The sequence below is a fragment of the Odontesthes bonariensis genome, chromosome 5, assembly GCF_027942865.1.
Source record: "Odontesthes bonariensis isolate fOdoBon6 chromosome 5, fOdoBon6.hap1, whole genome shotgun sequence".
NCBI classification, from domain to species: Eukaryota; Metazoa; Chordata; class Actinopteri; order Atheriniformes; family Atherinopsidae; genus Odontesthes; species Odontesthes bonariensis.
In genome coordinates, this window is record NC_134510.1 from 18,192,971 (window position 1) to 18,219,068 (window position 26,098).

The following is a 26,098-nucleotide window of genomic DNA, read 5'->3' on the forward strand; positions in this document are numbered from 1 at the left end:
AGAGGAATCGTGGTTCCGTTAGCATCCAGAGCTAGCGGACTGGTCTGGTTGGGGTGAAGTGTGGAGGAAGGCATCCTGCGCACTACAGGCAGAGAGATATCGGCGACTTCAGATATCCCCAGCTAATCCTTGAGCTAACCATTATCCCCCCCATGCTGTCCAAGAAAGGAAGATAACGTTAATAGCCCTGCACTGCCACCTCAATTAGCCACCGTCCAAGAGTGATAAGGGAGACAGCATTCTGCTCTTAAGAGGCTTTCTTTTGGGCAGAATCAGTTTTCTTTAAATACTATCTAAAGTGTAGCTACAGCCTCGACCAACGATACTTAGAAGAATGAGGTTGCCGAGTAGCAGACATTGTGCGATTGAAGGAGATGGAAAGAAGATGGACCAAGCTCCCCCAGTCAGAAACCCTTTTGTGCACCTCCTGAAATTCACCCCTATGGAAAAGGCAAAGGTATGTTTGCGAACAGATGATTCAACGCAGTCCTGCACCTATTTGTGAACATTGCGTTCGAGCTGCTTGTAGGACACCAACAGTTAAGTGCGACACAGTGGTTGAGCTGTCACCATGTACAGCAGCCAGTTTTTCTGCCTGCATGTTGTCAGCTGCGCTAGTATTAGCTAGCACAGCTAACGCTAGCTACATACATGTTGCTTTTTGCCCGACTTCATCCTGCCTTCGCTACAGTCTCGCTCTGGTTGTTTTTTTTTTTTTAACGCAAATGTCTGAGAGTGTTGCGAATAAATTGAGCTGCGGCAACGATGTGAATTGTCCTCACCAGTGTATACCGCAAAATCTGCCGCTCCCACTCATGAACCCTGTTAAATTAAATACAGCTCGAGAAGCATGGCCGCCTGTCCGCGAGGGGCCTAGCTTGTTGCTCTTTAACAGTGTCTTTCGGGGTGTTTTTTCTAAGTTTACACTGTATGGGGTAACGGATACACATACGTTTTCATTTAAAACGCCTTACAGGTTTCCAGCTTGCCTGGCATGTTTTTTTTGTTTTTGTTTTTTTTGTCCTCTTCAGCTTCGTTCACAAGGGTTCATGCCGGTCACTGTTAATTGATCTAATTATGAAATTCTGTTTTCGGTGTTCAACTTGCAGAGACAACACAAATGAAGGGTTGATGTTGCCACTTTTTAATATCGCAGGTACGGAGAAATTGTCTTCAGTGAAAGTCGTGCAGTGTGCTTTATTGAGTGATGGAAATCGGGACTCATCGAGTAGTTTGTTCTGAGATACAAATATAGAGGCACACGTGGGCCTTTTGCAATTAAACTCATGATCCCTCAAAAATAGCTGAAACAGTCAGAGAAGTCTGTGCTTTTATGGGTATGAGTCATGAGTTTGCGTGTATCAGTGAGCTGAGTTAATACATCTTTACTGATGTGTGACAACAATAACAGTGAATCCAGTATGTGCTCTAAAACTGTCTTGACTTGAGTTGTGTTGTTGGGCTCTCCTTGCTTACAGCTCAAAGATGAATGCATAAATAGATCGAGGAAATTAAAATAAAAACCTGTTTGCCATGTTAATGTCCTTGATATTAACTGCCCAAAATAAATGGTTCTCATAAAAAAAACAGCATGGGGCGTAGGGTGCAGTCAACAATGTGAAATGGGACACAACTGTGAGAAATGGGCCGAATGGGAATGCTACTATTTTATGAATGGCACTGCTTTGCCATAACGGGTATGAGCAAGGATCTTATTACAGATACACATAGTGACCTAGAGAGGTTCACACAGAGATCCTTCCTCCTGGCTCTTTTCACAGAAACTTAAGTGGAAAGTTAGAATGTCAGGTGGCTCTGAGCCAAGGGTAGTAAGCCGGTCCTCTGGTTTTCACCAGCAAGTTGTGCTTGATTGAGTCAATGTTATAAACGTGGCAGTAAACGAGGCCCGGTAATTTAGGCCAATGAAGGTTTTTATCATGCCAAGTGTGCAAAATGAAGTCTGATTTGAACAATTGACCTTTTGGAAAAATGGCCACACGCTGCGCACGAGTTCCAACTTCAATTTTCCGGTACTTTAATGTATCATCTTTAACTTTGCATGAGGTGAAAAGAGAAGCTCGTTACTTCTTATGTGTTGAACCGACAGTGAATCAAAACACACATTTCCTTGTTCCGATGTAACTGAGGTTTCTGAAATGGTTTCTGGGTGTCGCACTGGTGTTACTTTCACATCACCAGCGACGTGAGGAAGACCCCAGACTTTGTCAAATTGATGAAACCATAGGTTCTGTTTGGAGCTCAGAGAGAAAAGTTGTGTGCTCGCAAGTGACCGTCGCGCAGAAAGAGATTGTTTGGCCAACATGTTCACGCTGCCTGTGCAAGGACGTACTGTTGCTCTTTTTGGCTGCACTAGTCTGGTGCGTGTAAGGTACAGACCCGATACAGGTGGGGGGTAAAGTTGATGCTCCTCTTAGCTGGCAATGCAGGTAATCACAGAGCTGAATTGATGTGTGTGTGTGTGTGTGTGTGTGTGTGTGTGTGTGTGTGTGTGTGTGTGTGTGTGTGTGTGTGTATGTGTGTATGTGTGGAGGGAGAGCTGCACAGTGGAACACTCTGCTTTAGACTAAGATGCATGTGATTAATGTATTACCGGCATGCTGTTTAAAAGAACACACTGAGACGGCACTCCACTATCTCTGTTAGGTCGGCGTCCACTCGCACTGTAGTGCATCGTTTTCAAATAAAAAGGGCAACTGTAATAAACTTTAATCAAGCCATAAATGGAAGTTCTCTTCACTGTTGCATTGGTTTGCACAAATGGACAAAATTGTATATTAGTAGTTTTGCTGTATATTGTATTTGTGAAACCACCAATAGTCCCCACTCACAGGGGCAGCAGATTATAATCAACACAGATGAGTTTGGTTGGATTAGCCGAGGCGGAATGCTTGGTGTTAGAACATAAAGCTATTGCCTCTAAGTGCAAGCTAAAGTGCCACAGAACTAATTTAAAAGCTATCCTTCTTGTGATAAGTTATATCGCTGCAGTTTGTTCGGTACAGTCATGAGAAAGCTATATGATAAAGAAAAGCTGTGTTTCGGTGTATTTTTTTTCCAGAATAACTGTTACTCTTTCTTTTTGTCCAAGGGGACAGTTGTCCAGAAAGGGCTCATATGTATGAACGTGGATATTTGGTACTGATAGCAACATTAGTTGGTGCTGCTAATCTTGGATCAGCTATGGGGGCCTTCAGATTTTCATTAGCAGGCTCCTCTGTATGTAACGCAGGGCCCTGACCTTTCGATCCACTTAAAGTTGCTCATGCAAATTTTTACCTTGATTCCCCTAGTTAACTGATCAACAATTGATTGGCAGAACCCTGTGGTGGCAGCATATTTCAGTGTGTTTGTTACATATTTGGGTCTCCTAAGCCAGAACTCCACTTGTATAATAGACTTAAACTCTCAAAGTTTCTTAGATATTAGAAGGCAAGCTTGTAATGTCACTTGCAACTCAGCTGTGAAAAGCCTAATTTACATTTATGTGTGATTTTTGGGATAAAACCAACAAAGAGCTAAATCCAATTGATGTTGGCAAAGCGTCAATTAGCCTAATCAATAGCTTATTCTCGCACAGCATAGATCAGCGTCACTGATATTTTCACCGTAAGACCAGGCATACATTTTGTGGCAAAAGAACTCCCCGTTGAACGGCCAAACTTGCTGTCAAGAATTTCAGCGAGCAATTATCAGAGACGGGTCGCTAACGATATAGAGCAGAGTTATTTCTGATAACGGGAGCAAAGCAAGGTTCTGAAGATGGGTGCGTTTCAGGTTTTACACTAGTTTTTAACGTTTATTGATTAGTTTGTTGACTAGAGGAGTTGAAAAGGCAGATCCTTCTTGTGGTCGTGTCGAAAGACTGAAGAGAAAGGAATGGAGAATGTCATTTCCCGTCAAGTGTGGAGCCAACATGGAAGTGCCTCCAGCCACAATGACAGTGACAATCAGTTGGCGCTTGCTCTGACAGACCTCTGGCGCCGTAGACTCAAAGTGTCAACTTCTCTCACTGAATTATAAGGCATCAATTTTTTCCCACAAGTCATTATTGGCTGGTTTAGCTTCTTCCGGTTACTGTGCTGGTGGGGCTTTCAAATGGTAAGAAAGATGCCAGCGGCCAAATGCCTCGTTTTAAAGCTGCAGTCTGCAAGATTTGTTGTTGTCATACGTAAAGTTCTAATTTTTGGCATTTTAAGAGTTTACATGATCTATCAGAACACTTGAAGTTGAAAACGGTGACCTCCGTAGTCGCAAAATGCAAGAAATGCTTATTTTTTAACCGAAAAATAAAAAGTTATTCAACTTCCTGTCCCGCACCTTCAAAACACATGAGAACTCGTGCACGTAGACGTGCACGCCAGATGCGCCTACACGACTCCTCATTCATCAACTCACCTGTCATTTGCGATCATGGAAGACACAGTAAGTAGACTAGCCCGTAATGAAGTTCAATAGTCTAGATAAATAAGCGTGGGGACGAGCCTACCTTGTATCGCGCGTGCACAATCGGTGATTGACAGGCAGCAGAGCCCAGCTCGTAAACCTGATTGGTTACCTTTTACCGGTCCGGTCTGCAATTTTGTAAACAAACCTGCTGGCTTTGGAGGGACCTAGCGGGACATATAGGGGACCTAGAGAATTTTTTTTTTTTGTATTGGGGTATTTAATGTACTACTTTCAGAATCCCCGGACAGTTCCAGGCATTATGCTTGAAAAAGAGTTGCAGACTGCAGCTTTAAAATGGCAGTGAGGAAACCAATGGCTGTCTTCACATCTAGCCTTTATTTACAGTCTCAGTTTCAAAGAGGATCAAGTGTTTTCTCATTCAGCCGTGTTGAACACATCAGTGATTTCAGTTGAGTCTGTTTACATTTTCATATAAATGTACATCAGATGCATCATATTCTTTTGAAGGTGGCATTTGAACAAGTTAGAAGCCTTCAAAGCTTGACACTAAACTTTTGATGATTTATGAGCACGCTTAGTATTTTGGTTTAGAAAATGACTGCCTAAGGGGATGTCGGTGTAAGACACCGAGTGGATGTAGACCGCACTGTAACCAAGCATCATGTATGCAGGTAATACAGGGAAAACAGACACAATTCAAAGCTCCCTAAATAGTTATTAAAAATGTACTTTGGACAAAGAAGACAGAAAACAGAAACGGGTTGATTGGTGCCCTCTTTTTTTTTTTTTTTTTTTTTTTTTTAAGCACCATGGTATGGGGTTAGTTTTGAAGCTTTTAAAAAAAGAGATTTAATATTCTTTTAAATTCTTCTGGTGAACCTTCATAATGTTGGTGCGAACTAGCTGTATGAGTGGGAAGAAATCCTTGGGCTCAGAGGACGGTTCTAATATTAGTTGGCATCTACAATTGGTAGCTATCAATCAAAAATCATGTACACCAGAACTCGGTTTTGAACATTTTTGCCCTGAAAATACATGCACAGTGCACATAAAATGAATGCATTGCGTGCATAGCAGCAAGAAGATCTAAGACATTAATGGTTTTATACATTGCATAAACAGTAACGGCATATTTTCAACAGCCACTTCAGGAAGTCCTGATTCTGAACTAAAAGTTTATTGACTTGACATGAACTCAGTTTCCTTTTGGTTCTTCCAGCTTTTGAGCTTGCCTTTAGCCCAGCAGCTTTGGCTTCGTGAGAGAACACAGATTTGATTTGAAGCAGCTGGAACTGCAGAAACGGTCTGCTGTGATTCTACAGCTGTGTTGGAGTGTGTGCTCTTTATACCATCATTAACCTTCGACTGAGAATGGACAGCAGTGGTAGAAAGTTTGATTTTGCACTGTTATCAGTTCAAGGGATGGAATTAATGCTTTTTAGTAGACATCTGACACGAGTGTCCAAACTCGTGTGTGAATAATTTGGTACAGACTTCATATTTCATTTGCTTACGCGAGCAAAAGGCTTGCTTTGTAAAGCCACAATGAGCATTTTGAACCCCTTTATCTTTAACCACTCACTGGTGTCTCAAGGCACGTGTTACAACACACTCTTACTTTCTTTTTTTACTTTCTCTTTCTCAGTGGAGGGACTTGCATTGATCTGTGCAGGAATCGTTTAAATATCACTCATTACCCCTTTAGCATGGATGGCTGAGAATTGATCACTTGTGCCCCTGTGATTAGGATTTAATGCTGTCCATATGTCACTCGGAGTGCCTGCATCAATGAGTGGGCAACTCTAAACTGTCAGCTCACTGTCTGTGAATACAGGCCAACAGGAAGATTTTTGAGATGTGAAACATCGGCTCCTTCACAAAACAGGAAGGTCCTTTACATTTCTCTCCTACAGGTCGAATTTTTTATTTTTTTAACACTGCTTCCTTTTTTAGCGTTTGCCATCAAGAAATACCACCTGAAAGAAAGCTTTATTTGGGATGTTTCAGTTTTTGTCATGCAGACAATGTGCACCGACAGATCCGGGGACACAGCTGAATAAGACTCCTATCAGCAACATAAGCAATTGTCTCTGGAGTCTTTGTAGTTTGAGAGTATTAAAATCTTAGTGTGTCAGGGTTTTTACCCGGTCTGGTCCAGAAACGACTACAGTTGTAGTTTTTTTTTTTGTCAACAGCATCTACATCCTGTCACTCTGCCAAAACTGAGATCTCCTTTTGTAGACCTGCTTGTGCTTTTGATACCAAGAGAGCGAGTTCACTTTTACACCATATACAGCATTGTTACAGTGATAGCTTTGAGTTGACGGTGCTATGCACTGTATAAATGATGGACGAGGTCATTTAAAGTCATTCTGCTGATGCTAAAGTGCATTTGAGTGCAATATCAGTACTGGCCTGAAGATACTAGCTTGAACGCCTCTCTGGCTCTAATGTTCTCCCATTAATCAGGAAGGCCTCTTTACAGCTAGATTTCCACCCTGCGATTAATGTGCTGGTTGTCTTTCAGAAAATAATTTCAGAATTCAATACATATAGGCATCAAATTTGCAATCCAACTTTGACCGTGACAAGCCTTTTTACATGAATTTTTATGTGTTCATGTATGTATTTTACATGATTCACGCTGTCTGAAATAAGCCATACTTTTCTGTAGGATTGCCTTTATTTAGATTCTTAGTGACATCCTTGTATTCTCATTCTTTAGATGCGGATTAGGGCCGGACAGTGTGTAGACCTTTCAGTTATTGTTTAATATATCAATATTCACTAAATGTTAGTCGACATTGTCTGACACTGCATTAAAGAACCTGTTTTAAAGTCATGCCCGTATTTGTATTTCTTCTCACCCAAAACGCCAAAAAGCAGCGCTAGCATTAAATGTAGTGATGTGTTGGACAAACTGTGGCCGCTTTCCATCTCAGAGGGTCATTAAAGCGGCAGTCGGCAACTTTTTTTTTGTCATATTAGCTTGAACTGTCATGGGATTCTGGAAGTAGAATATTAAATAGGCTGTTTAGGAAAAATAACGAAATCTGTAGCTCCCTCTGAAGCCTGTAATCATGCTTACAAAAACCGAGCGCTCCCGGCTGTTTTTAACCAATCAAGTTAGGGTGGAGGAATCCTACCTGTCAATCACAGCTTGTGCACACGCTGGTGAGCGTGAGTCTGCCCCAGCTTGTGTGCGCTCACACTGGTGTGAACTCACGTGCACAACCTCGTCCACAGAGGGGGAGGGGTTTGGGGGGCGATTCGGAGCTTGTTAGAGGTTGGGGGAGGGACCTGAAAGTTGTGTCAGTTCGAATTTTCCGACTTTAGACTCGCAATTTTGAAAACTTGCCGACTGCAGCTTTAAATTTGGAAAGAGCGTTCTTTTTTTCTTTCTTTTTTCTCTCACGCTGCTGAACAGACGCAGCCTGATTGTGACCTTCACATGTGAACTTTCTGATTCTACATGTCAAAGCAAAAACACATTTAGTAGTTGACGTAAAAAGAAAAAAAAAATATTTCATATTTATATCGCTTTGAAAACTGCCAACTGTAGTCTGATTTGAACAATTGACCTTTTGGAAAAATGGCCACACGCTGCGCACGAGTTCCAACTTCAACTTTCCGGTACTTTAATGTAAAGTTAATTATTGGGTTGAATATTGGATCGAGGAGAAATTTTGTTGCAATCTGTTGGTTTCTTTAGCAAGGCTACTTTTTAAAAAATTGGCTCCGTGTATTTATGACTTGAACTGATAGGGAATTCAATTAATTGGATTTGGTTGGATTGTGATTGTGTCGTTACAATGAATGGGATTCTAATTGGCTTGAATTGGATTGTATCTTTGAAGTGCCTTTTGAGATGATATTTGTTGTAACTTGCCGCTATATGAATAAAATCCAATTGAATGAATTTAATTGAATAACTGATCAGTGTGTAATGTAATTTTATTGGGCTTCCTGAAATTTTTTTATTTTTTTTTGGAAAGATTATGGATTATTTTATTTTTTTATTTCTTTAGTTTTGAAATGTGTTGTTTGTGTTTTAGAATATGGGAAGATGCTCTGTTTCTGCTTGTGTGCCTTACATTTCTGTCACCCAGAGCATCACGTGTCAGTTCACCTCAACTAGCAATTCGGTTGATTTGAGGACTTTTCAAACCCTTTTGCTGGGGGAAGTACCCCTTTTCTTTTTTTTTCCCATTTGCAGATGTATGCAGAGACAAATGTAGCAGCTTTATGGATAAACAGTTGGCAGTACAGCACCTCCAAAAGCAAAGTATTTCTACCCCACGGCTGGTTGTGCTCGGTCTTTGGGTGGCAGGCAGCAGTGAGCTACAGCAGCCATTTGCACATGCATATTGTTGTTGTTCCTAATCAAGAGGCTTTAGAATGTGTGAGAGAAAAAAGCTTGGGGGGGGGGGGGTAAATGTCGACTCTCTGTTTTTAGCAAAACTCCCTGCCCCACTCCCCCACCGCCTCACCTACAGGTTTCACTAACTCTGTTTGCTGTAAATTCTAACCAGATATTCAGAGACCAGAAAAATTGTAGTTGAGGCTCCTTAAGTCATTTTGCAACTTCCTCAACACATGACAATTAAAACATGTTTGGAATGTAAACAATAGCATCATCAGACCAGGGATGTTTTAGAAACCTTACAAGAAAAAAAGAAAAAAAAGGCCTCACTAGTTTAGACTTAATAGTTTGTAGTAGTAGCTGCTATCAAGATAAAAGATACTGAGGAAAGATTTGGGCTGTTATCAGGAGGTAATAAAACCTGTAGACAGTAAACATAACACTCAAACAAGGAAGTGCAATGTTTTTTCAGGCCCCTTCAGGAATTGATAACATATTATATCTAGTGTGTAACTTTTACTTTTATCTAATCTGTGTAACATGATTAGATAACTTTTTGAGGCTACAGGACAAATAAGGGATGGTGTGCCTTCTTTGTCATTTGGATAAGTCTATGCTACAGACCTGCTGCCCTTTTGTTGTAAATGTAAAGTTGTTTGTTGTTTCTTCTTTTTTTCCATGAACCGAGCATTTAATTGAAAACTGACGCACATCAGTTAATGCAAATCAAGCTGAGAATATTTCAGGGCTAGCTTTAACTCATCACGTATCCAGAGCCAAAGGGCTGGACCTTTTGTATATAAATCAGCAGCCTTACCATTCTTGCCAAACGAGTTCACACAGTGCTGATGAAGCTTACCCGGCGCTGCGTTCCGGAAATGTTCTGGATTTTTGTACGGGAAGTTTGTGGTTACGTTCAGGGACAATGTCCGTGCTTGCCTGAGCAACGTAGTGGATTGTATTACAGAAAACTTTTAGATGAATACATACACTCGCTGTTGAAAGGAAGCAAACAGGAAGGTTGTTAATAGGCGCTGCAGGTTTAGTGGACCTGATAAAGGGAAACAGAACAGAAAATGGCTTGTCTTCCTCAGCGGCAGTAAGATAAATAGTGCTTGGTCTGTTGTAAACAGGGAAATGTTGTGTCCCTGTGAACATTGGGGGTGACCATGACTGATTCTGGAGGACGTGCTGCATAGTCTGGGGTTCCTACGAGTGCTGGAGCTGCACCAAGATCACCGACAAAACACTCTTTAGTTGGATTTGTTTCTTTAACCCCGTTCCTTTTCTCTCCTTCTCAATCTCCCACAGATTGCATTGATGACAGTCACACTGTTCCCCATCCGTCTCCTCATAGCTGCATTCATGATGCTGCTGGCTTGGCCTTTTGCCTTCATTGCCTCAGTCGGGCGCTCCGAGACCACCGTCGAACCCCAGTGCCTCTGGAGAAGGTGGGTGCTTCGTCACACATATGCGTGTCTGAAGGTTTTGTACTTAGAAAGCCGCGTGACTCTTAAAACAAGTAAGCAAAGCACTTTCCTGGGAAATATTCCGTCGGCACTGGTGGCAGATTTGTGTTATTTCAGAGTGTCACGTTGTTTATTTTGTCTCTTGCCACCACTCACTGACCCAACATATTTTTCACAGCAGCGCTTTGTGTTAACCCTACGCAGGCATTATCTTCCAATGTCCAATAGTGAAAATGTAAGTGGACGAGTGCTGTTATCCTGCATTGTGGATGTGGGGGATTACTGATTATGCTGCTTTTAGCGCACTATACCATGCGCAGCGTTTTCAGCAATATGAATTTAAAAAAAGAAAAGAAAGAAAAATGCCCCTCAGTCATGTTAAATCTTGTTTACAGATTGGTGGACATCATTCTGAAACTCATCATGCGGGTCATGTGGTTTGCGGGAGGGTTCCATTGGATGACTGTGAAAGGGCAAAGGGCATTGCCTGCAGAAGCCCCCATCCTCACCCTGGCACCCCACTCCTCTTATTTTGATGCCATCCCAGTGACAATGACAATGTCTTCAATTGTTATGAAGGCTGAGAGCAAGGATATACCTCTCTGGGGCAGTAAGTACAAAGCTCACACAACTCTACGTTAACTGCTGTTACAGTTACCTTTAAGCAGGTGATCTTAGGACTCTAATAACTCCGAACTGTTTAGTTATTTCATTTTATTTATATCCACAATGGAGGGGGCATTCAGGTAGCACGTGAAGTTTGTTTGTGTACTCGAGCTGGGCGGTATGGTAACTTTTAAAATGAAGCTGGTATTTTTTCAAACCCTTTTTTCCTCATTGTTGCTTGCTTAATGACGTTGTTTTTATTCTTAAAAAATCCTTATCCTTTGGCTTTCCACGTGGCACCGCTGGACAAGCGGTGGCAAAGTTTCGCGGAACACAAACGCCGAGTGCGTTCATGTTTTTTGATCTCTTGAGTTTTCTCAGAGCCATTTCACATGGAAATACCGCTGACGTCAACGTTGTTAAAGGGGGATTTTCGTCAGACAAGTTTCCATTTGGAAATTATTCATTATGCAACTTTAAAATTTTGTTGTTTACATATTTGTTATTTCCACAGATGTGATGTGTTGAGGAGAGGGAAACGTGTTAGGGTGCTAATTTGATTGGAAGAGCAAACCTACTTGGCAATAAACTTGATTCTGATTCTGATTAGTCTTTGAATCACACTCGTGGCATTGAGTTTCAACTTTAATTTGGCCCAATTTGTGTAAGATATTGGCGTGTATCGTCACTCAGTTTAGGAATGCTGGCATGTGAATTTTGGCCTCTGTCACCCAGCTCTATTGTTCATAATCTAAATCTCCATGCAGAGGTCAGGTAGGCCTTGCTCAGCTGCAGACACTGCACACACTACCCTGACAGCATATCCTATTAACCAGCCTACACGTGCGGTGGCCTTTCTTGCTGCCAGTGAAGGCATTGGCTCATATGTTCCTGCCAGCAGGGCACGCAGTAAAGGTCTACGAGTGTTATTTTAGTCTTCCTTTCTCCTCCTCCTGTCCTGGCGACTAAGTCAGCAGTTTGCCACATCGTTACCCCCAGACTGAGTGAAGCTCAGCCAAGTTAAAACAGCAGTACTTACAGTCTTACAATCTTGCAATGCAGGCGCATTGCAAGAAACCACCTAATATTTGAACATATTTTATCGCTGGCTTATTGTCAGGGACAACGGCAAGTGGTCTGCTAAAATTATGCTTCGTAGTATCTTATAACCATAAGATCGCATTCTGCAGTTTTAAGATTGATTCTGTTGTATAGCATCATTCTGACAACAGAATGATGCTATACATTCTGTTGTCAGCATTCTCTGCTGTAGAATGTCCTTAAAAGTGTTCACTGATAAGACTTGTCAAAGTTGAATTTGACAGGTCCTACTGGCACACAAGGAACCCGGCACCAATGCATGCATAGCCAGTGGAGTCCGGAATAAGCAATAAGACATGATCCTCTACAGTCACGTGTGCTTTCTCTCTCGCTAGAGCCCTAATCCCTTCCTGTTAGCAGACAGCTCACAGTTGGAACCTGTTTCTCCTTCTCATGGCATCACCCTCTTCTTTCTTAAAATTACAATGCCCTCTCCCTCTTTAAGTTGCCTCTTGTTCTTCTTTACTCAGGGCTACCAGAAACATTCCTATGCATTAGTAAAGAAAAGAAAAATCTTCCTGCATCTCAAAACCCCTGCAAGTCTTTAGCCCACTGTCCCCTTTTCTGGCTTTTAAGATGTTTCCTTAAACTTACGTTTTAAGTAAGTTCATCCCATCATATTCACCAACTTGCAATAATGCACATAGATCAAATTTGGATTCGTTGAATGTCTACTAAAGGATAAATAGTCAAATCAAATCATATTTGATCCAAAGTCCGAGCCCAGAGATCCATGAAGAACAGGCATGTGTGAAAAGAAAACCACTACATGGGAGAATCTTGATTATTTTAAAGATTTAGTCTTGCTTGTGATAGTGAGCAATGAGAAGGAACAAACCTAGATAGAAGGTTAAAAGGCACTATTTCGGTGAGGACCGCTTTTATAGTAGCTGCAGCTACTTTCTTCTCACTCCACAATTAGAGAAGGAAACCACACCTTTCTTCTTCGTGATCAGCGTGGGTCTCGCTTCACTCGTGTGACCTCCTTTTAAGTTACACGCTGTACCACAACACAGTTCATATAGATGACACGGTTGTGATGGCTTTGTTCCGTGTACGATGAGTTTAGGTTGGCTGCTGACCACTGCTCTCGGTCTGATCAGCATGATGAGTTCAGTCAGCTTTTTGTGCATCACATACAGTTTCTGTCACGGAATGCTCTTCTCCTTTAGCTTTGTGTTGAAACAGATGAGTTCTACATTGCTTGATTCTGTTGGCACCTCTTTTTAATCATAATGAAGGGGCTTTTCAGTATAACAGATATAACATACACATATGTCAGGTTAACAAAGGCTCGTTTCAGTTTGTGCGCATTCTTTCACCCTTGACAACTGTGCGTCATTTCCAGAGTGATTTGGCGTGAAGTGATTTGTTTAAGGACACCACTGGAGACAGTCCTTCTTGGCCTGTTTCATGAAGCGTTTGTGCTTCTGAATGAGGGATTTGCATACATTTATGATCGTTTTTAGTGCAGTAACATTTTCTTTTCTTTTCTTTTTTTTTTTTTTTTTTTTTTTTTTTTTTTGTTGTTGTTCTTGTTCGAGGCAATTGTTTCTGTGTTACATTTATTTCATTAATTCACCAATCACTTCCGTGTGTTTTTTGCATTATAGCTTTGATTAAGTACATCAGGCCAGTGTTCGTATCCCGATCGGACCAGAACTCGAGAAAGAAGACCGTGGAGGAGATCAAACGCAGAGCCCACTCCGGAGGAGAATGGCCTCAGGTAAGTGGGTATTTCCAAAGCGGCCTAATGCTTGTAAAAATGGACCCGATTTTCAATACGAAGAGATTACTGTTGACATATTTTCACATTGGTTGTAAAATACTTTTTTTTTTTTTCCTCTAGTATGTATTTGACCTGTTTACTATATTGTGAATGGAACGAAGCACAGCAGAAAGCCCTGATAAACTGTTGTGATGAATCATTTCCTCCTCCTGCCTGCAGATAATGATTTTTCCAGAAGGAACATGCACCAACAGATCCTGCCTCATCACCTTTAAGCCAGGTAGCTCCATTTCTGTCATCTTTCTTCTATCGCTTGAATTTTTTTAATACGATCGTTACCATCTGTTGTTTTATTCACTTTTCACTCCTCACTATCATCCATTTATTAATTTGTGGCACATCTATCTGATGTTATTTATCAGAGTTAAATCTTGAGGTTTCGACGTCACTGTATCGTCATCCCACGTAGATTTGTGATGTATAAACAGAACACAAGTGTGAAACACGGTTGGGAATTTGGGCACAGCATCGCTGAGTGCAGTTTTGTGCTCGTTTTCAGCCAAATCGAATTGAAAGTTTCCTCCTTTCCTCTTGTAGGGGCCTTCATCCCAGCCGTCCCAGTGCAGCCTGTAGTGATTCGCTACCCTAACAGATTGGTAAGATAAAGAATGTTAACAACACAAAATGATGGTACGTTTATTTCTAGCAAAGGGTTTGTAGAGTGCCTCGGCATAAAACTGAATTTACATTCGGGTCGGATGCATCTTGCATAATGTGGGTTGATCAGCGATTTAGGGCCTGTGGAGCTGTCACGAGAGATTTCCGTTGTGTGTGAAATGGTATTTTCAAAGGGGTTGTCTTTGGATGACTGGAAATGAGAAGTAAAGGCTATCGGCAACTCGCATTTTGAAATCTCAAACGGTGCCCAATTAGTTCCTTCAGCAGAGAATTCTGGCCTAAAAAGTATTCAGCTGTTCATTTACTTACAGCCTGTCACTGCTCAAGTGCGGCATTCTCTTAGAGGAATTCCTCCTCACAGTGTAAGAGCCTGAGTCTTCGGTGTCTAAGATTGGACGGAGGGTTGAAAGCCTTGTGTGGTTAAAATCCATGTCACTGAAAGAGGGGGGAAAAAAAGAATGTGCTGACTTCATCCCTGCCATAAATGCCAGCTGCTAATTTGTTAAATGTGATTCCGATTTTTTCTGCATGTCATTATGCTTTGATAATTATGGAAAGCTTTTATTGGCCATTAGGTTTATTTGATTTCAGCATTTTGCAGCCAAACTCTCAGAGTTTTAACATATTTAGTAATTTAGGAACTACTGACACCGCTTAGAGTTACTCATGCTCACCCAAACCTCACACCAGCTGTGTGGATACACAAAGAAAACGCAGCTATTCACACTTCTGGCCTCTCTGTTGTGGCTTCAAGCTGAACAATCTCTTTTTAGCTTAGCATCGCCTTTGGTCATGGCTATAATGGTGGAGTTTTGCGAAGTCCAATTGCCGATGAGATTCTACATGAAGACCAGTTGTAACCAGTGGCGGTCGCATTAATTCTTAACCCTCATCGAAGGAGGGAGAGATGCGCTGAAACGCTGGCATTCGACTCTGACAGTGTGCTGACATAATTACATCCTATATTGGATGTAACGAGAACACATGATTTATGAGATGCGACATGTGAGGACATAGAATTTACAAGAAGTTTGTACTAAAAACTTTCTGTGACATTTTGCCATCACTCTAACACTGTGATGAAAGTTATGTTCTTGCATGCATGAGGTCAACGGCACGATCAGGAAAATATTTGATCTGGTTCTTTTTTCGGCAAGAAACACTTCCCCTGCGCTTACATCATGCACGGAAGCCAGGCAGTATGTCCAAACTCCTCTTCACGCTGTGTTTTACACATGTTTGCCGCAGAGCTTGTGTATTGGAACCAAAAGGAAGTACTGATGTTATTAGTGGGGGTGTAGAAAAGCCACTGTCGGAAAGGATCTCTCGTGTGGTGCCAGTTCTCGTAGTATTCTTGAGTCGACTTGTTTGCATGCAGGTTTTAATGATCCTGTATTGTGATAGTCTATGCTAGTGACCCAGAAACATGTCAAATCCTGTCTTGAATCATGTCAATAAGTAAGATGTTTAACTCCCCTTTATTTCTCAAACTCGTTTTCTCTTTTTACAATTATGTCATGTCAAAATGACGAATATTTTCTAAAAAGTGGGCACGCATTTATTGTCCCTGTTTAAAGAAGATGCGTCCACAGATAGTGTCAGAGACGAGGACGTGGATCTCAGCTCTTTTATTTGTTTTTTTTGGTGTTTGAAGGTTCTGATGACAGGCTCTACAGAATAAGCTGTACCTATGGCTACTGGTGGCGATGCATTTTTATTTTTATTTCATTCATTAGTCTTATTGCTGGAGCCTTGGATTAAATGAGTTGGGTTTGAAATTCTAGCTTCAGGGGAAGTGATATCAGCGTTGATACCTTCTGGAAAACCGATGCCTTCATTTGTTTTGGACATGGCTGAGGAAATGGGAATTCCTCTCTATAAGCTTAAGACAGCTGTGGATGAAGTGGACAAGGAATGAGTGAGCTTTTATGTCTTTTTGCAGGACACAATTACATGGACGTGGCAAGGCCCAGGAGCGTAAGTACATTGTTTTATACAATCACTATATGTGTTATTGTGTAACGTGTGTCATGATGTTCAAGTGGGAGTTAAACATTGAATAAATAACTAATCTCAATACCTGTCTGGATATTTTCAAAATGCTCTTGCGTTTATTTAGGTAAACTTTAAAAAACATTATTTTCTGAAATATTAACCACGACTGTTGCATCGTTTATGTAAAAAAAAGTCTTCATTCTAAGTAATGATGAAGTGAATATTAAACGAAAAGTTTAACCCACGCAGTTGGTTCCCACTTTGCAACATCTCGCCCCATTTATTCGAACCTTCTTGAAGACTCTTTGTGCCTCTGTTTGTTTATGGTGGATTTTGTCTTTCTGTTACCCAGATTTGAAATCTTGTGGCTGACACTTTGCCAGTTACATAATGAATTTGTCGTAGAGGTAAGTTTGACAGCGTTTGCTCATTTCTCCCATTAATGTGACTGTAGATAATGGGTTAACCTCCCGTCATGTAACCACGACAAGTTCAACACTTCTGTGAACTTGTCGTGAACTATTTAAAAGAGACTTCCCGTCATCCTTTTATCTCAAATAAAAAGAGTCTGATGTCCAAGATTTGGCTAACAGTTAATGTTTGCTCTGTCCACAGTTCCTTCCCATTTACACTCCCTCTGAGGAGGAGAAAAAAAATCCTGCCCTCTTTGCCATCAATGTGAGACGAATCATGGCGAAGTAAGTTAAATGTGTCGATTGTGTGATTAATGTAAATATGAAAGAATTTCATCTTTATTGTCATTGTACAACTAAACTGAAATGCATACTTCATGAAGAACAAAAAAAAAAGTAGTCAAGTATAGTAAATGTACTAAAAGGAAAAGTAATGTACTTCATACACTTTTTTGCTTTATGCATCACAGCATGTAATAGAGGAGGATCATATCGATCATTTCAAATGAATTTGATTGTAGCACTCAAACGCTTCAGTTCTGCATCTACAAAAACCATTTTGTATTGATTTGCACCCGCTGACGTCCCGTCATTGTCCCCTTCGGTGTTGCGCTCAGAGCCCTGGGGGTACCCATCACAGACTATTCATTTGAAGACTGCCAGCTGGCCATGGCGGAGGGCCAGCTGAGACTGCCAGTCGACACCTGTCTGCTGGAGTTTGCCAAGCTCGTTAGGAGACTGGGGTGAGTCCCTTAAACTTTCCAAATCACTGCACCCATAAAATCGAAGTAAGTAAGGAGCAGAAGAGGGAGACCCTGCAAAACACTCGCACTCACCTTGGTTCTGGCTTCTGGTGGTGGTATTCCGAGGCTTGGTTGTGCATTCCAGGAAGTGTAATTAGTTAATTAGCACCTATCAGAAGGCAGGTGTGTGCTTAAGGTGGGTTCTTGCGACACAGGGTCCATCCTTCCAGTGGATCTCCTTTCCGACATGTGAGAAGAAGCAACGATCAGGAAGGAGTTTGTCATCCGTCCTCAAACTTCATTGGGTTAGGCAGCGCTTCTGTTTGGTAGACAGAAAATGGGAAACTCCTGGGAGGAAATTTATGAATTGGTTAGACACAAGTATGACAGAATTTTTTAAAAAATGAAAATGTATTAAACTGTCTCTGCAATTAAGTCAACAGCCGTTGAGTTTCCCAATTAAGAATGAAGCACTTCTAGCTTCTTCCTTAACGTTGTGAGATCCTTTTCTCTTATTGCTCACTCTATTTGTAGCACGTTATAAATCACACTAAAGTGTCCTCCCTTTCCTGTGGCAGGCTGAAACCCCGGAACACCGAGAAGGTTTTACAAGACTATGGGAACAGAGCCAGGAAGCTGGAGGGGCAGAAGCTGAGATTGGAGGGCTTTGCTCACTTCCTCGATGTGCCGGTTTCAGACATGCTGCGAGACATGTTTGCTCTTTTCGACGAGGTAAAAAGCTCTCGGGAGACTTTTCCCTCGCAACCACTGCAGCTCAACAGTCTGGCAGCAAATTAAGAATTGTGTTCCTAGATTGTCATGCTGCTATGCATAAATAGAGATGGGATGCAGGACGCAGTGTTTCCTGTGGTGCTTTGTAATCAGTGGTTACTTTTTAGTGTGGTATATATTTACAGTATAGTACTACAACTAGCAAATGAGAATTTTATTCCAACAATCTGATTTATTTATTTATTTATTTTTTTTACCTAAACAGTCAACATTAGGGTGCTTCTGTGAAATGTATTTGTCTTGCTCACGAGCTCCATCCTTGTTTTTACTTTTTTCTTCCAGCATGAAGATAACAGCATGGATATTAGAGAATATGTGATAGCCTTATCTGTGGTATGCAGACCTGCCAAAACTCTGGAAACGATGAAATTGGCCTTCAAGGTACGTTTTTGTTTCAGGCCTCGCGCTTATCTAACCACCAAGCAAGAACATGGTTTTCTGTCCCCGCTGCCGTAACATTTGTTGTATTTAAATGCCCCACACTGTCGGTCGTTATAGTTCCTGTAACAGTAGGGATACTTTCCATCAGTGCAGAGAATCTTGGCTTATTCACATTGTTTGCACTTAGGCATGGGCCGGTTACCGGTTTCAAGGTATACCACGGTATGAAAAAGTGAAACTTCAAAGTCACTAAAATTTTCTGTCAATACCGTCTCTGCAGTATGAGCGTTTTTTTTTATTTTATTTTTTTAATGTGACGTCTCGTCAGAGAGAAAGTGGAGGTCCCTCACGCCGTGTGCAGCTACAGCGTAGTGCCCCTCCCCACACGCACCTCCGCTTGCTGTGAGTGACGAGCAGGCAGCTCTGCAGGCTGTATGATGGCTGAAGGAGGCGAGCCCCTCGAACTTTTTACCCGTCTGATTTTTTTGTTTGTTTGTTTGTTTGTTTGTTTTTTTTTTGCCACCAGTCAAAACGACAAACAGCATGGACCAATTCGAATCCAGACTCAGCGAAGAAGTGCGGTACAGGCACCTGTACGACATTGCACTGAAACAACATAGGGACCACGTCAACTCCCAGAACTCGTTGACGGAGATTGGCAGAACTTTAGGGAATTTGCTGTTGTTTCATTCACTGGAAGTGGCTTTGAGTATTATGAAAAGCGCTATATAAAACCGATCTATTATTAGAATTAGCATTGCATCCTGAAAGGCAACGATAATTCCCAAGTGTGTCCACTGAAGCACACTATTTCATAAAAAACAAAGAAAAGGAAACACAATACACTCAAAGTCATAACAATATTCTAAGTACTATAACAGACTATCACGGTGATAACACATGGAACATAATGCATGCCTATTGAAGTTTCATCTTCTGTAGGCTCATCAGCTATTATGTAAGTAATGGGTGAGAATGCTGATCATTGATGACAGTGCTGCTCTTCCTGCTCTTGACGGGGGCATTGTTTCCTTCTCCACTTTCATCGTTGTAGTGTAGTTAGCGGAATTATCTATGTTCTGATCTTGAGCCACAGGTTAGGTGCTTGCATTTATTTGCATTTTGCGGGGGGGTTTTTTTCTTTTGTTTTTTTTTTTCCACTAAAAATAATTCATAAACTTGTGACTTGAGTTGCAGGTTTAGCTTTAGTTAAAGGACAGATCGCATTTCTTTTTTTTATTTTGAAAAAATTCAAGTCATTTTTTAAATTATTTAGTTTAAATACATATTTACTAAAGGCCCTGTCACACTGTTGCGTATGAGAGAAGCGTATGAGTTGCGTATGAAAATTAATCATACGCACGAAAAGTCCTTGAAAATAAAGAATGACTAGCGTATGAGTAGCATATGAACTGCGCATGCCCAGCGTACGTTTCAACGCGCCTATTGAGAATGAGGAGTCACGTGACTCCGGTCGGCCGGTCGGCCATGTTGGTAGAAGACGCTATTGGTTGCCAGGGGCAACGCCATTAACTCAGCAGCCTTTCCACATTGCTCCATTATTGCAGTAGACGACACGCTATCAACATCTCTCGAGACATTCATCTCGATCATGCCTCCCAAGAAGCAATCGTCGTTTGCCCGTGCCCTGGGCCAAGGAAAAGGCAAAAAAACACAAGAATCATTCTCACCCAAACCTGCTGAAATGCCTGATGCACCTGCGGCTGATGAGTTACATACTTCTGAGCGATCAAGATCCCCAACTCCTCCTCCTGACCGCTCCCGTGAATCGTCGCCCGTCTGCCGCCGGCTATAAATACGCTAGCTGTACGGTACACCTTCATGCCAACATATGGCAATTTATGTCCAGCGTTCTCGACCTATCAGTAACGTACCTATATCGTACCTCTAGCGTATTCAGCGTATGCTTAGCGTATTAACCATACGCACAAAAGTTTTGAGCATGTTCAAAAATTTATTTCTGCCTCAGCGTATGCCAATGTATGCCAACGTATGCCAGCGTGCTTGAAACGTATACAACCTATGCCTAACGTTCCCCTGGCGTATGTCAGCGTATACCAGCGTATGAGTGATAATTTTCATACGCTAGTGCCATACGCAACAGTGTGACAGGGCCATAATGTCCAGCATGTTCTATTGTTTAAAAATAAAAGACTGTTCAATGGAAAAGTTTTTTATTTTTATTGTATTTAAATACAGGCATTCAAAATACACGTTTTAGAGCTGTAATCATAAAACTATGATATTTTTGCCTACGGTTATCATACCGTCAGAATCTCATACCGGCCCATGCCTATTTGCACTGTATCTCACTCATTCTGTGGCACGGATCAGCCTTTTCTTATGGGGTTTCTATCGGTGCAACTGACGTGTCCTGGTTGCGTGGGAAGCATATTTTTAATCAGATTGAGTTATTGTGACATTTTCAGTCGAACTGCTTTATACGTTTTATCAGTTGACCACCTTCTGCCAGCCTTTCCTCACGTTTTCTGTTCTCCAGATGTTTGAGGCAGAGGAGGATGGTGCCATCACAGAGAGGGAGTTGGCAGTTATACTGAAGACAGCTTTAGGAGTGACTCACCTTAACGTGTCACGTCTGTTTACCGCCATTGACGCTGATGACACAGGGAAGATTACATTTGGTAAGACCAATGAAACCACAGTTTGAGGTTTTTCTCTTTTAGAAAAAAAAACTTTGCAGGGTCATCTAAGTGGAAGTCATGTTGTTACAGGCGCTCAACAGCCAAGCCTTCTTTATTCTGCCGTGCAAAGTGCAATCTGTGTCTCGGCATCGTGCGTTTCACGTTACCTTTGTCTCTGGCACCCCCCTGTGGTCTTTTCAGACAAGTTCAGAGGCTTGGTGGAGGAGAACCCAGACTTTGCAGAGGACTATCTACACACGGAAAACACAGGCCTTCAGAGTGGACCCTGCCATGGTCACCAAACACAGCCCAGCCTGTCCACCCTGAACCTGCGAGGCACTGCCACCAGCAAAGCAGCCAACGGCATCTGTCCTGACTTCAGCCCCAGAGACCACGACGGCACAATAGATGCACTCAAGAAACACAATTAAAAAGAGGTTGAAAAGTCTAGAGGGAGCAAACACGCACCTCTCCTGGTGAGAGGGTGTTGTGTGGGGTCGGTTACCTGTTAGTGACTTGTTTGCAGAGAAAGGGACTACATTTCATTTATTACAACTACAAAAATGAAAAAGTTTACCCTTTTTATTAGTGTTGTCCATTAAATTTATGAGATTACTTTTAGCCTGTAACAGCTAATTTTATGAGAAAGTCAAATTTTTTATTTTTTTTCCTTTTTCATAAGAATTGTCAAAATGCCAAACGGCTTTTTTTTTTTTTTTTTGGTCTTCGGATACAATGCTTGAATACTTGAAGGGCAAGCACTTATTAGGATTTCTGGGGCAAATGTTTGACTTCCTTTTGTTTCCTCTTTCCCTACAACATGGTACTGAATGTGCATGTTTTTGTCACAAGGGAAAACAAAACGCAGACGAGCCCCGGATAGCAAAGTGAACAAAATTTTTGTGAATTCAGTGTTTGATTCTCATTTATTTGTATCTTTTATCCATTTCTTCTCTTTAATGGTAGCTGCCTTTTTAAAAAAAAAAAAAGATTGGAAGTGTGGAGTGACTGTGGGCTTGTTCTACTTTGAGCAGTGCGTTGGATTAATTATGTCATGAAGGAAGGCCTGAGGGGACCAGTGACGATTGTTTGACCACTTGAAGTGTGTAGCTTCAGTTGCCACGTTTGAGGTGAACTCAGGTCTCTGCATGTCGATGGTCATAACCGCAATGAGTTGTGTGTGTGTGTGTGTGTGTGTGTGTGTGTACAGTGACATTTGATTTAGCTCAGGGTTCAGTGACAAAAATGAAAAAATTAACTCCTATGATGTCATCATTTTTGACACTCAGAGGTTATGTGCATTTGAACTCTTTTTCCTTCCTGTCTGGTCATTTGTCATTCTCCTCCAGTTTTCAGTTGAAATTTCTTTTTATGTTTTTTCTTTTTTTTTTTTCCTTTGGATTATCCAAAATTCACGCAACGTGGACCAAAAATGCATTGGGTGACTTTGTCACCTGTTACGTTTCTACTGTCCTTTGGAGTCAGTGGTGTAATGGCTTAAAGGGAACGCATCGCACCATGGGACCACTGAAAGCACATTCAGTTAGGTGGCTTTGTTGGGTCGCGTAAAGGCAAGGTCTCCGACTTCCCTTCCAGCGTTACACTGTTACAAAAGTTTTGCATCACTCCTGCCGGGTTCGTGTTCAACTCATTTGCACCTTTGAGTCTGATTGCAAGTGAGAAATATCCCCCCTCTGGTAGTATTTATACCTCATTTTTTAAGTTTGGTCACCCAGTGCGGTTTATCTTTAGGTTCTCGGGACGCAGAGATCCCTGTTGCCATGGAATGTATTTATAAGCAGAGGTGGGATGGGCCCGTGCTTTCAGTTTAGATTAAAGTGAAGGATGATTTAAGGAAAGTTTTATCTTAAATCAGGCAAATAGTGATGGTGATTATTAGTCTTTGGTGGGGTTTTTTTAATCGTTGCTTTTATGGATACAATTCTATTATATAGAATGTTTATTAACTCTCAGTAACATTCTGTCATTTTTTTAAATAGAGAAAACATCAGACAATGCAATCAGCTGACACTATTTGACGTGTTGACAACCTTTTCTCTTTCCTTCCATCTTCAGATTGACATAACTGCGCATTTTTCAATTGTTTGTCGACATTTTATTGGCCATTCACTCCCCTCTCTCTCACTCCAGAAACACAAATACTGTGTTGCTGCCTTTCGGAAACTTTACAGTGCTTTACATTGTAATTTTTTTTTTCTTAAACTAAACGATTATGATTATTTAAGGGAATACCTCTCCTGAGCAGATGAAGTGATGCACATTGAAATCTGATTCTTTACCTTTATCCATCTCATTCGTGAGCATGCATTCTGTGTGTGTCCCCTCACTTCGGCTTTTAGTGAAGCAATATTCCCCATCCTTTAAGCCTTCTCAAGATGAATGCTTTGAAGAGTTCCAATATGTATTTTGAATATTCCAAATGCGGGACATTTTGTGAATTTTTGATATACGTATCTGAATGATTTTTATTTTCACTGCCATGACAAAGATCTGTGATCTTCTCTGCTCCGCAGATTGTATCGTTGGTGACAAATGAGCCACATTTTTCTTCCCTTTTGTATAATCCTGCAGTTGTTTTTGTGCTGTATTCCTCCTAGACAGTGTAAAGTTTTTCTTGTTATATTATTACTATTATCGCTGAGTTGACTGCTTCGAAAACAAAAATGCAGATTTCATATGAAAACCAATAGCCTTGATAGCCTCTATAGAGTTTTTATGCTTCACAAAGAGAATGTACAGACAATCTTGTCGCTATCAGACGCTCCTGACAGCTCTGATCTCCGGTGGACATTTTCCTAAGAAATCATTGTTATCAAATGTTTGCTTTCTTATCTCTTTCAAACTCCTTTTTTATTTTTATTTTTTTAAGTTTGATGCGTGCAGATTGAACTAAGCAAAGTGTGTGTGTTAGTGAGCCAGGCCCTGAGGTGAGATGCCACCACATGACGGGCGGGATCACACAAACGCTCCAGACTGCACACACATATAGATTAACATTTTACATGTTATTTGACAATCTTTTAGCATTTTCTTCTTAATACTTTTTCCTTCACAACTATGTATGTATGTATTTGTGCTTGCACTTTAGATGCTTCTTTTTTTTTCTTTTTTTTTTGTTAAATCTTTTAAATAAATGTCACATTGCTGTGAAGAGTGTTAAGTTTGTAGGTTACAGTACTGTAACGGTCACTCTTGTCACTGAGTAGGTTTTTGCATTCTTATACTTTTCAACAATAATGGGAGCACAGAGGAAATCGGGGATCAGAAAAGTAATCTGTCCCTTTCCCCACCTTTTTCCTTTGGTTGGTTAAACCTCTGCTTTGTCTCAGGATCGTGGAAAGTTCGTAGCTTGAACATGAATTTGTGAACTCGTAGGACTTGGCATCGTCAATGTAAAGATTTGAATGACTTGAACATGTTTGCACCGTGAAATAGATAAGTATTAAATGTACTCCTTATTGATGTGATTTTTACACCACATGGTTAATAATACAGCTCACTGTATCTATGAGGGAAAGCCAACTGTTCTTTTGTACTTGGAAGGGAAATCCGATAACAAATTGCAATGAAAGCGGAATCAATTCTATGAGAGCTGACCCAAAAATGTAACTTATTTTGCTACAGTAACCCCCTCCATGCATTTTTTTTTTTTTTTTTTTTGTAATTGAATGCTCCCTTAAACTTGTATCAGCAAGTAAAAAAATATATACTTTCATGCATTTTCAGTATTTACAATGTTTAGATTGGATGATTATGCTGTTCATTTCATTTAAATTTTGTTTCACTCACCTTTATTTCAAATGCCTCCATAGAATTGGGTTTTTTATTTGTTTTTTTTCTAAACTTGATATCCATCTGAGAAGATATAAACCTGTATTTATGCTATTGCTGCCTGCCTGTTACCATTTGTACAGCAGTGAGCCTAAGACGAAAGACTTGTGTACTCTGACAGGGCGATATTGTCTTTCTGATGGCTCGTTGTGTGTGAACCCAGAAACAGAACTGTATTTTTTCTGTAGCTTTACTTCCTGTCTTTTTCTATATTGAACAGGTTTTATTTTATTAATGCATTTTGATGATGAAGAGTCATTGCTGCAAGCTACTTGGAATTTTGTGCAGGACTGCTATGATGTAACTTGTAAATGTGACTCTTGGATGGAATTAAAGAAGAAACGTTACCACGCTGCTGCGTCGGTGTCACAATTGGGAAATGTGTGCATTTGTTTGCAAGATGGGTGCATAAAAAAAACAGTTTTATATGACTGTGTGGTATTAGAAGCTCTAATGGGGCAATAAAACATTAGAAACCACATCCTAAGTATTTAGGTTAGATGAATGTCATATTTCCTCACTTCCACTGTATGAGCATTCCCAGGAGGCATGCATTTTGAAAACCTCTGAATTAAGGTACTGTCTTCACCTCCTTAAATTGTTGGATTAATGTCTCCCTCTTGAGGTCACGTTGTGAACATGCAGAGTGTTGAGGCTTACGTCGGCTCTATTCTTCTGAGATATGCAGCTGTATTGGAAATGTTAAACATGTCAGTCTGATGCTCGCGTCCCTCTGCCTGTAGGACTGACATTTGTTTGCCATGCTTTAGTTTTGTACCGGCAAAGATAAGTTAAAGGGATGCTAAACTGGATCAGAAGTGGAGGCAGGTGGGAGGGACTCTCTTTCGTGATTGGTGATTAAGGTAAGTTCCATGTACGTCAGGC

The 26,098-nt window shown here is 41.0% G+C and overlaps 1 protein-coding gene across 1 annotated transcript; it reads left to right on the plus strand.

Annotated features, from left to right (window-relative positions):
- Positions 1-25,585, plus strand: LOC142379812 (lysophosphatidylcholine acyltransferase 1). Its single transcript, XM_075465103.1, has 14 exons — positions 1-457; positions 10,103-10,242; positions 10,656-10,870; positions 13,581-13,693; positions 13,916-13,976; positions 14,294-14,352; positions 16,317-16,351; positions 16,722-16,776; positions 16,985-17,067; positions 17,400-17,525; positions 18,104-18,257; positions 18,600-18,698; positions 21,220-21,361; positions 21,563-25,585. The coding sequence occupies exons 1-14, from the start codon at positions 335-337 to the stop codon at positions 21,790-21,792; spliced, it is 1,635 nt and encodes a 544-aa protein (XP_075321218.1). The 5' UTR covers positions 1-334; the 3' UTR covers positions 21,793-25,585.
- Positions 25,586-26,098: the final 513 nt, after the last annotated feature.